Source organism: Pseudonaja textilis, chromosome Z, assembly GCF_049901715.1.
Source record: "Pseudonaja textilis isolate UNSWEBS1 chromosome Z, rPseTex1.2, whole genome shotgun sequence".
Lineage (NCBI taxonomy): Eukaryota > Metazoa > Chordata > Lepidosauria > Squamata > Elapidae > Pseudonaja > Pseudonaja textilis.
In genome coordinates, this window is record NC_142008.1 from 112,041,424 (window position 1) to 112,055,239 (window position 13,816).

At 35.0% G+C, this 13,816-nt stretch overlaps 1 protein-coding gene across 1 annotated transcript in view; it reads right to left on the reverse strand.

Annotated features, from left to right (window-relative positions):
* Positions 1-97: 97 nt before the first annotated feature.
* The window catches only part of LOC148124272 (vomeronasal type-2 receptor 26-like), a 27,523-nt gene continuing 13,804 nt past the window's right edge, over positions 98-13,816 (reverse strand). Inside the window, exons 3-5 of the mRNA XM_087917258.1 lie at positions 10,841-11,698; positions 1,236-1,362; positions 98-993 (exon numbers count right to left, since the gene is read on the reverse strand). Of these exons, the coding sequence (XP_087773384.1) occupies positions 98-993; positions 1,236-1,362; positions 10,841-11,698 (1,881 nt within the window). The remainder of the gene's footprint in view (positions 994-1,235; positions 1,363-10,840; positions 11,699-13,816) is intronic.

Sequence of the window (13,816 nt, forward strand, 5' to 3'; positions counted from 1 at the left end):
ATAATGCAGAATCCCCAAAGCACACCTCATAACCCAAACCCTTTATATTATATGGAAAATAACCAATTTCTCTTCATTCAAGATATAAATATTAGTTTTATTTTCTTATTAATTGCTCCTTCTTATTCAAATCAGGTCTCAGAATAATGATATAGCACTTGGGAGAAAAAATGCAGCCCAGCAATCCAGCTGCTGAAGCCAAAATGGAGAAGATCTCCACAGCAACCACGTATTTTCCCTTGGTGCTCAAATAGGTGGGAACAAATGACACCCAGACACTGCAAAAGACCAACATGCTGAAGGTGATGAATTTGGTTTCGTTGAAGCTGTCAGGTAAATTCCTAGCTAAGAAGGCCACTGTGTAAGTGACAGCGGTCAAGAGCCCCATAAAGCCAAGGACAGTATAAAACATTGTGGTTGAACCTTCGTTACATTCCAGGACAATTTCTTCAACCATGGAGTGCATGTCTGAATCTGGAAATGGGGGAGACATTGCCAACCACACTACACAGATGGTGAACTGAACTGTGAAGACAGATAGGACAATAGTGTTGGCCATCCTTTTCCCCACCCATCTCCTCACTTTGGAGCCTGGCTTTGTGGCCATGAAAGCAAGAACTACTATGGTTGTTTTACCCAAAATACAAGAAAGAGCTATAGAGAAAGTGATGCCAAATGTAGTTTGTCGCAGGACACATTTCACTCGATCAGGTTTCCCAATGAAGAGCATAGTACAAATGAAGGAGAGCAGGAGAGCAATGAGAAGTGTGTAGGTGAGGTTCCTGTTGTTGGCTTTGACAATGGGAGTGTCCTGGTGTTTAATGAAGATTCCCAGGACCGCAGCTGAGATGACAGAAAAGGAGACTGCAATCATTACCAAAGAAATACCCAACAGCTCTTGGAAAGTTAAATAAGTGACAGTTTTTTGAAGGCAATTATCTTGACTCTTGTTCGGATATTGATCCTCTGGACATGGGAAACAATCATCTAAGTCTGGGGGAAAACAACGAATAAAACTGCTTCACAGAAACATGATAGGTTTTAAGCATGAAGAATGAATAGCATACTTAATTTACTAAGATATTATGACTTCATATTATTATTATTTAAATAATATACAAAATGCGCTAAAGTATACAACCTATCAGATAAGATTTTCAGACAGCATAATACTTATACTTAATAAATATATACTTATTAAATTATCCATATATTCAGCATATTCCTTTGCTTACCCATTTGGTCAGCTATCTTCCCTTCCGGACACTGTCTACAGTCATAGCAGCAGGATAATTTCCCTTCAATTTTTACCTTGCTGGAGCCAGAAGGACATTTCTCATTACAGATGGAAAGAGGCATTGTCTGTTATAAATAAAATGAGATTTCTTTCATATGAAGAATGTATGTGTTGGGAGTGTCCATTTCATCAATTATACATACCCAAACTCTTCCCATGCTCATCATTCCTTAGTGTCCAATTTCACCATTTTCTTTTGTTTTAAATTCATTAAAATTCAATTCAATTCAATTAATTTGTTCTTCAATCTTCAGCAAGTAGAAGAGGTGTGAACTTCAACTGCCAGAATTCCCCAGCCAGGATGTTGAAGTTTGGAGTTGAAGTCCACACCTCATAAATTTGCTGAGTTTGAGAAACAAGCACCTGCTGTTTTTGATCTGAAATATTCATTTTTAAGCCACCCGTTTATATTTTAGCAGCTTATGTTCACATCACATATAAAAAATATTGAGGCTGCTAAATTCTAAGGTTGTTGTCATCATAGACATTTAATCATTTATTTCTGTGGATGAATGAATACAGGATTTCTTAAAAACTGAAAAACGAGACACACCTGGTTAAATACAAGGGGCCAAACAGCATCCATGGTAGAAATGGTGTGGAACTTGTCTGGGGGAGCCATGGGATCAATGCTTCCAATTTGGACTCTTAGAAAGGACTTGTTTGGAAATGTGACCCAATTGAAGACATCAAACCCAGTTTCAAATTCTCCATTGGGGCCAAAAGAAACCTGTTCTCCAGCACCGTTGTTAAAAGAGACTTGCTGCAAAAAATGGTGGAGCTGAATGAAAAATCAAAGTAATATAAATATTAACTGGATTCCTTGAAATCATATGTAGAGACCTCAGTTCCTTCTGTTTTGCTTACAGTCAGTGGAATGCCATTTTTTACATCAATCTACACTGATTTTAATTGAAAAACAAATAAATAAAAAACAATTGAGAACAATTTAATTTTTAAATTTTCTTTATGCTATTGATTGACAAAGTTTTACATTTGAAACTGTTAAATATACAGGTGTTAGATTAAATAAGATCCTTGACATATTATTTCATACATAAAGTACATATTCAGAGTTTTGCAGCATTAATTCAGCTCCAGAAAAATAAACACAGATTTCTGTGTATATTTACAGGACTGATAAACATAATAAGCAGATTTTATAAACCAGTTGTAGATTTTTCCAACATGCAGCAAACTCAGACAGAAACATATTTCAAGTCACTTCAGCAGACAAGCAAATTAGTTTCTCATTTACTTTAGTTCAGCAGGCAAGCAGAAGAGAGAAGCAGTTCATTTCAATAGACAGATTCAGAACTCAATAGCTTCAGAGGTGCATAGCTTAACATAGAGCCATGCCTAGGCTATTTCTAGTTTCACTTTCCATGCTAGGTATTTCTAGTTTCAGTTTCCAAACTGTCCCCATTGACTGATTTACTTACCATGCCTCTTCATTGGCTGACCTTGTTACCAAGCTCTATCCCAGTTCATGAATATACAACATACGTTATATATTTAAACTTTTTCAATATCTTCATTTTATTTTCAAACTTCATCCAATTTTGCATGCAAGATCTTTGTTATTCAGATCATTCAGATCATATTTGATAAACAATGATAGTTTTTTTTAACAAAAAATCTTTTCTTCATATAACAAAGCCAATAATTATTTGTAAAAGGATGGACCACGAGGGTAGGTATTTCATAAAAAATATGAAATACAAATAAATAAATATTCTTTCATTTTTTAACTGTCCAAACAAGAAGGAAATGAGAAGAAAAAAACAGATTACAAACTAAGCAATGTGGTATATGCAGTAAAATGCCATGAAATATATGGAAATTTCTTCACTGGGGAACCAAAACAACTCCTTCATAAAACAATACAACATTTTTTTACTTGAAGTCAAAAGAGTCATCAAACTATATGTACCAATAACAACTCCAAAAACCAGAAAAAATAGATTACCCATAAAAATAAGGAAGCTTCAATCCAAAAAGAGATAACTTTGGCGGAAAAACAAATCTGGTCATGTTTCCAACTTCAAAAGCTGATACAAAAATTTATGCCACCAAGTAAAGACTGAATGCACCAATTATTACATTAAACAAGGGGAAAACCTTCTATGCACCAATCCACCCGCACTTTCTACAATTTTGTAAACAACAGACTTAAAGATTCAAGGTCCATCCCAACTGTGAAAGGACCTAATGGTAAAGACTGCAATGACGACACTATTAAAGCCAACCTCTTTAACACATTCTTTGTCTCAATATTTGTAAACAGCAATGGATCATGCCTAGTATTTCCCAGTCGAACCACAGATAACTACAATACATATTGATTTTACAGAAGACAATGTTGAAAAAGAACTGCGCATTCTAAAACGATCCCTATCTATTTGACCGGACGGAATAAGTGCCTACTTCTTAAAAAAGCTATCTACTGCCATAGCCGAACCTCAAAGCATAATCTTTGAAAAATCTTTCAGGATGAGCTCCTTGCCAAGACAGGAAATTGCATCAGAAAATAATTGAACTGGATTATGCTAGTATCTGTCTGATGGGAGATTTTAATGGAATAATAAATGACAAATGGGACTATAAAACACAAAAAAACAGCAAAGAAAACTAGAAAGACATTGCCAAAATCCTTCTTTCAAATGGTAGATGAGATAAACTTAAAAAGAAGCACGGAGAGAGAGAAATGTGGAAAATAAACAATATACCTTTTATTCAAATAGACATGCATCCTAGTCTAGAATAGATATGATCAGGATGTCAACAGAATTGCTTTCTAACACACAAGACATTGAAATAGAAGCAAGTACCTTAGCAGATCACAATCCAATAACACTTGTATGGAAATTACAAAAAAGGAGATCTAGATGGATTTTAAATAATACGATATTAAAGAAAAAAGACTTTAAACAGAAAATTGAGAGAGAATTGACTTTTTTCTTTAAAGAAAACACAAAAGAGGATACATCATTAGAGAAACTCTGGGACATGATGAAGGCTTATACAAGAAGGAAAAGAAGAAAAAGAAATCTAAAACAGAAAAAAAAGCTTTAAAATATTGGAAGATGATTACAAGAAGTTGGAAAAAGAACTACAGAAATTTCCACAAAAAAGGACATTAAAATTAAAATGGACATAACTAAACATAAAATGGGGCTAACTGAAAAAGAAGAAATAGCACAAAAAATTAAAAATGCTAGGCAGAACTATTTTGAAGATGCAAACCAACTAGGCAGATGGCTAGCTTATTAATTGAGAAAGGAAAGAGACTCGAGAAGGATAAATCAATTGATAAATGAACAAGGACATGTATGCTATGGAAATGCAGAGAAGAAAAAAATAATTCAAGATTATTATGGAAAATTGTACCATCAAGAGAATGTTCACGAAGAAAGAATTCAACAATATTTACATGAAGCGAATTTTCCTCAGATACCTAAAGATATTGAAATAACGTTAGAATTTACATAACAATGATGGAATTAACAGAAGCTTTAAAAAAGTAAAACATTAGGAAAGCACCAGGTCCGGATGGTTTGCCAGTGGAATTTTATAAGACAGGCCAGGAAACATTGACTCTTCACTTATTAGAAGTTATGAATGAAGTTATGACAAAGAAGAGAATACCCAAAACATGGTCAGACGCATATATCGCACTTGTACTGCAGGAGGACACAAACCCACGGCAAGTTAAAAACTACAGCCCAATATCACTATTAAATTCAGATTATAAAATTTTTCTTCAATTCTGGCAGAAAGACTGAAAAGATACTTAAACAATTTTATTCACCCTGATCAAAATGGATTTCTGCCAAAGAGACAGATTAAATATAGTATGAGAATAATTTTAGATACACTGGAATACTACGAGGCACATTCCGAAAAACAAATGGCTCTGATGTTTTTTAGATGCACAAAAAGCTTGTGATAATGTGAATTGGTGCTTTATGCTGTTACAATTGGACCAAATGGGCTTTGGTAAAAAATTTACTCAAGCCATAGAAACAATATATCATAAACAAACTGCAAAGGTTATGATAAATGGAGAATTAACAGACTTTAGATATAAGAAAAGGGACTAGACAAGGCTGTCCACTGTCACCTCTGTTGCTTGTGCTAACACTGGAAGTGCTGAATAGGAACAACAGAGAAGAAAAAGAAATAAAAGGAATGAAAATTAAAAATAAGAGTATAAATTACAAGCTTTTGCAGATAACCCGGTATTTATATTAGAGGATCCATTGAAGTCAGCACCTAACCTGATCGAAAAGATAGAAGAGTATGGGAAAGTATCAGGAAAATAAATAAAGATAAAACAAAGATTTTATCAAAGAACATGTTAGTAATACGAAAGAAAGAATTGGAGGATGTTTGGGGGATCCAGGTCACAAATAAGGTTAAGTATTTAGAGATACACATAACACCCAGATGTAGCACATGTAAGGAGAATAATTATCTTAAACTTAAACAACAGATTGCGACAGACTGGATAAAATGGGAAAATTTACAATTATCACTGACTGGGAGAATATCTATAATTAAGGTGAATGTATTGCCTAGAATCTTATATTTGTTCCAGACAAGTCCAATCAGATTAGGAAAGAATTTTTAAACAAAATAGTGCTAAAATACATTTGGCAGGGAAGAAAATGAGAATAAAACTGAAATTGCTACAAGATGCAAGAATAAGAGGAGGATTTGGTTTGCCCAATTGCGAATTATACTACAAAGCGACGAGTTTGATATGGGTAAAGGAGTGTATAACACTAAAGAATACCAGATTTTGAATTTAGAAGTTCATGACTTGCTGCTACAGGGACATGCCTTCCTCTGGAGAAGGAACTAAAACACAGGGGTATTTTAGAACCCGTTATATTTGAGAAGCATTGTTTCTAAACTGCGATAAGAAAAAAAAGCAGTATTATTTAAAAATTCCACTATGGGTATCTACTATTGAAGCTTTTTCCTATCCAATAATATATATATATATAAAAACAAACAGTTAAATATGGTGATATATTGAATGAAAAGGGTGAACTTAAATCTCTCCAAGCATTGGAAGAACAAGGTGTAAAAATGAATGGGTTTTCATATTTTCAAATACAATCTAGATTTAATAAAGATGTTAAAACAGAAGGTATCTATGATAAGTTATCTGATTTAGATAAAATTTTGACAAGTATTGATGAAAATGTATTCAAAAAACTCTATGGCCATTTGCTAGAGTTTAAATTAGAGGAAGAACAAGTAAAAGTGACAATGATTGCTTGGGCGAAAAAATTTGGATATTGGATTGACTTAGATAAATGGCAAAAATTGTAGTCTCAAAATTACAAAATGACAATGTCAACTGCATATAAAGAAAATTTGTATAAGATGTTTTACAGGTGGCAATTACCCCCGACAAGAACTGCGAGGATGTTCAAGAATAAATCGAATAAATGTTGGAAATGTCATCAGATACCTATTTCATATTACCATATGTGGTGGACATGTAAAAAAATATTGGACTATAGCAACACATGGTTGGAAAAAATGAAAAAACAACACATAGACTTTAAACGTGAGATATTTTTATTGGGAATTATACTGGAAATATATTGTAAAGAATTGAAATATTTCACTGTAAATGTTTTAACAGTGGCTAAAATTGTATTTTCTAAGAATTGGAAAAATGAAGAAATACCTATGCAGGAGTAAATAATTAAGAAAATCATGGACTGTGCCAAAATGAGTAAATTGACATTTGAAATTAGAGAACAAGAGGATAAACAGTTTTATGTGATATGGGATTTATTTTATCAATGGTTAGATAAAAAGTCATGATAAAGAAATAGATTAGTAAGCCTTACAATATTATTTAATAGATAGATATAGAATACAATATAAAATATATAACATTTGGATGAATGTATGATTAAATCATAACTAAAATTAGAATATCTCGTATAAAATGATGGAAAAATAATTTAGTCAAATGAATGTTTAATAATTGATATTACATAAACACAAGCTAGATTGATAAGGTGAGAATTTGTATAACTTGTGAGTAATGGTAAGAAAAGGATAGCACAAAAGATTGTAACCAACTGACACACTGTATGTATACAATTGAAAGAGGGTTTTATGTATTTTTTTTGTATGTTTGTTGTAAAAAATAAAAACTTTTTTTTAAAAAAATGATCTAATACCTATTGATTTTACAGTAGACAATATTGAAAAGGCACTATGCAATCTAAAACCATCTCTATCTATTGGATCAGATGGAATATGTGCCTACTTCTTTAAAAAGCTATCCAATGCCATAGCTGAACCTCTAAGCATAATCTTCGACAAATCGTTCAGGACCAGCTCCTTGCCAAATCTATGGTCAAAAGCCACACTCATCCTCATCTTCAAAAAGGGAGACCCCAGCTTAGTTAAAAATTACAGACCAATCTCTTGATGCTGCGTCAACTGTAAAGTCATGGAATCAATTACTAACCAATACATTATCCTCCACTTAGAGACAAACAACCTTCTCTCTAATAAACAATTTGGTTTAAATAAGAAACTATCCTTTAATCTGGAACTCTTACACTGCAAAAACATATGGACTACAAAACTCAGATCAAAGCAATAGATGTAATCTACATGGACTTTTGTAAAGCCTTTGATTCAGTGGTATACGACAAACTACTCCTCAAACTAAAATCTTATGGTATCTCTGGACACCTGCATAACTGGACAGAAGCATCCCTTTCAAAAAGACAACAAATGGTCAAAATTGGGAGTGTCCTATTAAATTCTGTACCTGTCATGAGTGGTGTCCCCCAAGGCAGTGTTCTAGGAACAACTCTCTTCATACTTTACATAAATGACCTCTGTGATCATATTAAGAGTGACTGTGTTCTCTTTGCTGATGATGTAAAGCAATTCAACATCACAGACAATACTGCTACCCTTCAAAAAGACCTTTACTATGTCAGAATGGTGAATCAAATGACAACTTCAAATCTCAACAAATAAATGCTCTGTCTTACATATTGGCAATATATATATATATATATATATATATATATGTTTTCTGAGATTATAAATGAGATGACACCTCCTGCCTTCCAGCCATTTGGAAACCCGTCCTCATGAACAAACGAGTACCTAACATGAAGAATGACACCAGACCCACACCCATGAGAGCCACACAACATGCCACCACCACACTTCCATGTAGAAAACAGACAAACAAACACACCCACTCAGAAGATGAGACACGACCACAGACCAGAAGCCGCACTGCAGCTGCATCACTACCCACTTCAAACCCCTCCGAGCCATACATGAAGCAAACCGACACCCACTATGAAGATGCAGCACAACCACGAACTCGAAGCCAAACAGCAAAATCACAGCTCACCAACTCAAATCCCCCAGCAACTAAGACTAACCTGAGCACAACCAAGCCCCCACCTGAACAGAACACGCCTCCAGCCAATAAGAACACAGCCAACCCCCAACCAATCAGAACACAGCCAAAACCCCTACCAATGAGAACACACCCCCAGCCAAGCAGAACACAGCCAAGCCCCCACCCAATCAAGTCCCACCCCCACTAGCAGTTAAAAGGAAGAAGCAGCTGCAATCTCACATCACTCTGAGAAGCACAGAGCCAAAGAAAGAAGCCTGAAGATGATGAATGAGACTTCATCGAAGCGATGCCTAGATATTGCCAATCTTATGCGGGAGAAAACCCAAATAACCAAAGATATCTCTCTCTCTCTCTCTCTCTCTCTCTCTCTCTCTCTCTCTCTCTCTCTCTCTCTCTCTCTCTCTCTCTCTCTCTCTCTCTCTCTATATATATATATATATATATATATATATATATATATATATATATATATATATCAGAAAATAATATATAGGCTGAACAGTCAAGACCTTGTTGATGATCCAAATTCTGTCAAGGATTTTGGAGTACTCATCTCTATCATCTCTAATGATAGCCAAAAAGGCATTAAGAGTTGTTAACCTAATCTTACCAGTTTTTTCTCTGGTAATATCACACTACTAACTAGAGCATACAAAACATTTGCTAGACCAATACTCAAATAAAGCTCATCAGGCCAGAACCTCATGTATCTGATATTAGCACAGTTGAGAAAGGCCAGAAATATGTTATGCCACAGACTTATAATTCTAGACCTAGTCAACCTAGAACTAGGTTGCTTTCTGTCTGATCAAAGTATAGTATAAAATGATATATTGTAATGTCCTACCAGCTTCAACCATAACAATAAAAGAGCACACAATAGATACAAACTCAAGGTACAGGCACCAAACTTGATTGCAGGAAATACGACGTCAGCAACAGAGTAGTCAATGTCTGGAATACTCTACCTGACTCTGTGGTTTCTTCCCCAAACCCCAAAAACTTTAACCTGAGACTTTCTACAATTGACCACACTCCTTTCCTAAGAGGTCTGTAGGGGGCGTGCATAAGCACACCAACATGGCTACTATCCCTGTCCTATTGTTTCTTTTATTTTTCTTATATGTATCCATGTATTCATAACTGTCATGCCCCTGGTGGAGACTGACTCTGAGGAAGAGGAGGAACAGGGAGTGGGAGTGTGGCTCCAGAAGTGGTGGAGGAGGTTGGGGAAGGGCAGAGGCCGGCTGAACAGTCAGTGGAGGATCCAGGCCCATCCCCTATCTATCCTAGGTCATGCAGGGAGGAGAGGATCAGGGAAAAGCGAGATCTACTCAGGAGGAGATTACCATGATCCTCCTCATGGCTTGCAGCTGGGAGCTATGTTTATAACTTTGAAATTATTAAGTTTGTACCATGATCCTCCTTGTGGCTTGCAGCTGGGAACTATGTTTATAAGTTTGTAACTTCAGAGTTAGAATTACTGGAGTGAAAGTTTAATGTTTACTTTGAAACAGGTTTATCTTTGCTGGCATTCTTCCCATGGACTCTCCTCGGTTACTTTCCTGGAGTTTATGATTAGTTATCTTTGCTTGCTTCAGAACTTTCGTCAATGCAGGGGTTTTGGTTTTCTTTTTGCCTCATTATTTACTTTTGTGACTTTAAACTGTGCCTAATAAAACAGTGAAGTTAAGTTGAAGGCATTACCGGACTTTCATGTATGTTTTGGGTTTGGGGTTATTTTGAGAGACTATGGGTCATCACAATAACTATGTTTTTAGTTATACCTATTATCTTGTAAGCAATTGACAAACCAAATAAAATAAATAAAATAAAAGAAATAAACATGGCACAACATGAGAAAGTAAACCCATGAGGATATCTACAGTCTTCATTTAAAAGACAAATTTTGAAGACAACGAAGTCCACATTTTGGACAGAGAAGACTGCTGGTTTGAAAGACGGATCAAAGAGACCTTATGTCAAAATTAATCAGCTCTCTCTCAACAGAGTTGGTGGGATACCACGTCATCTATCTCCAGTCTACTATACAGTTCTTTAAAGCCAGTACTTTTATACCTGATCACCCTTTATTTTGCCTTAGCAAATGTTACCTGCCACATTGATTGAATGAAATTCTTCTGCCTCCTCTGATCAAATTTTTGACAATCGTTGAGTTGGGAGGCATGCAAAGCCCTCAGAGCATGTGCCACAGCATAGACTGCATTGTAGATGCTGTAACTAAGTCCACCCATGGTGATCTCAAAGACAGAATTAGGAAGAGTTTCCAGCTTCTCTTCTCCAGTGCAGATCCTCTCAGCATTCTCATTTGAAATATCACTAGAAAATGAGCATTCAAATACATCTTTCCAGAAATCCCTAATAAACCCATTGTCTTTTTCAAAAATTGGGTTTTTTGTCTGAATAAATTGATGGAATCCTATTAGCTCTTTTGAATGAAGTGCAAAGGAAATTGCACCATGGAGAAAATCAATGGGCAATCGTCTTTGCATTAGAATAGAGGTGAATTCCATTTGAGCTGTCATGATCCAAACTTTGGCTTTTCTCTCCTTTGGAATATCATCAGAATCTAAAAAAGAGATCATCCTCAATATCACTATGCTTGACGTTTCACCATTCAAGATCACAGCAATGACTGTACTCCGCAGGATTATTCTATATAATTTATCTGCTTCCTCCACCATTTCAGCAGCTTCATTACCATACATCATTTGGGGAAGACATTCTGTAAAGTCAAAGCAGATTCCTCTCTCTGAGAACATGGAAAGACTCTTTTGAATGAACCTCTCTCTATCTTCCTCAAACTGAGAAATCATTCCAACCCAGATCCATCCAAAATGCAACAGTAAGTACATGATTCCTTTAAATTGGTGGATCTCGTCAGGGAACATCCATTTTACAAAAAGTGCTGAATTGTCATTATATGACAAGGGTGGTGATCCAAATGTGATCTAAGTGGGGAAAAGAAAGAACAACCAGAGTTTTTAGAAAAAAAATATAAAGGACTAATGCATATATCTTTATGTATTAACTGGGCCTGAGTGGGTGTTCCAGGCAAGTCCCTAAAAATGAAATTTTTACCAAATAATGTTTGCAAATTTAGTTCTACTCATCAAGCAAAAAGTAGAATCCTTTCTCCGTAATCTTCATATCTACTAACTTCCTCATCATTAAATAACACATATTTTTGCTTCCACAAAGCTTTTCATAAGAGTGATTATCAGGACTCAACATTTGAAAATAATACACTTGTGGACTTTCCATCTTGCTCCATATTTTACTCACCTGGGGAAATTTATAGTTGCACAAAGTGGTTGCCATATTGAGACAGGTTTTAGTCTGGGGTCCTCCAATGATGGCCACCACATTTGTCTGGTCATTACATTTGTAATTTGGGATAAATTTATCTTTTGTAGATAGAAATTCCATTGTTAAAAGGTAAGTTGTATAATCCTCAGGATAGTTGGTAGCGATGTGGAAACCGAGGCTAACATTGGACAAAATCTCAGAATTTCCATTGATGTCCTTTACAGCAAATGCCAGAGCCAAAGTGTGTTGGTAATTTTGGGTGAGGAACCTTCTGTGAGAATTATAAAATGAATTAATATACTTCTGCTTTAGATTCGGACAGTAAATATTTTAAATATGTGTGTGTGTGTGTGTATACATATATACACACCCACACATTTAAAATATCTACCATTTGAAGATATCTACTGTCTGTCATACACACACATATATACACAATACATACATACTTAATGTGTGCATATATTTGTGTTTGCACATGCATACATATATACTTACACACAAAAACAAATATCTGGAAAACCATAATTTGATTATATGATAGGGAATCATAGATAGGGTAGAGCAGTAAGCTAAAATCGAACTGAGAAAGCATTTGTACCTTGCTTTCGTCTGTATTTAAGATTCTTCTTCTGTACTTAATATTTTAAATTCATGATAAAATATCTCTTCCAGAATGAATTTAGATGCTAAGGTAGTATTTGACTTCAGTTTTGTCTATATTTTGCCCAATGTTTTCTAAGAGCAGGAAGTCAGTTCCATTTTTCCACCATAGAATTGTAAAAACTAGAAAAGTTTCTCAAACACATCAGAGGGCTTAGTGTTTTTTTTTTTTTGTTTTTTTTTTTTTGGTTGAGATGAAATTTGAAAAAGCTTGGGATTGTACTGAGGAGATCTCCAAGTTTTGAATTTTTTAATCTTTTTAGTGTCCTAGAAAGTTGATTTGTCTCAATTTAACCTCCAGTGATTGAACAAGCTGATTTTCTCCCAGTTATGGAATGAAAAATGGCTAACCATGGACACTGGATTAGCATACTGACCACTAGCAACTGAAATATTTCAACAGAAAAATGGAACATATATAATACAGTATAGGTAGAAATAAGGAAAATAAAAGAGAAGCTGGAGGAAGAGTAACAGGGGGATACTTACATGTACTGATCAAGTACTTCATGAGAAGGAAGGCTTTGGAAAGTGATCTCATTTGAAAGAAAGAGGACTTGATAAATAATTGCAGCAATGATTAAGTCTCCAGACTGATAATACTTGTGAATGACTGGAAGAGGACTACTGAGCTTGCAATTGTAAATAGGAGAAATTAACAGGGTAGGAAAAAAAGATAAAACTACGGTCCTGATCATAACCAATTCAGTGTAATATATAGTCATTATAGACATTAAAGAGCAACTGCTATGTTACCATTCAACCAAAGCCATGGGGACTCATTTATGTTACTAAAGATAATACCATGAAGGTTATCTGGAATTAAGACAAGGATGTATCACAGATCAAACACAAATCCTTCTTTTTCTCCATGCAGGCAGTTCTTTATATTTCTGAGCAGATGTGAATACTATGTAATGTCTTAATCTTAGGGTCATAATTTTGTCAGTGCCTACTGAAATTCCCTTGAGAGATAGAGTAGAAGGGACACTGACTATACTTAATTAGTAATCAGTACTATTATTTTTTCCAAAGGTACTGTCTTTGAAGAATATCAGAAGGAAGCATGTTTTGCACATCTCAGTACTCACTGCAAC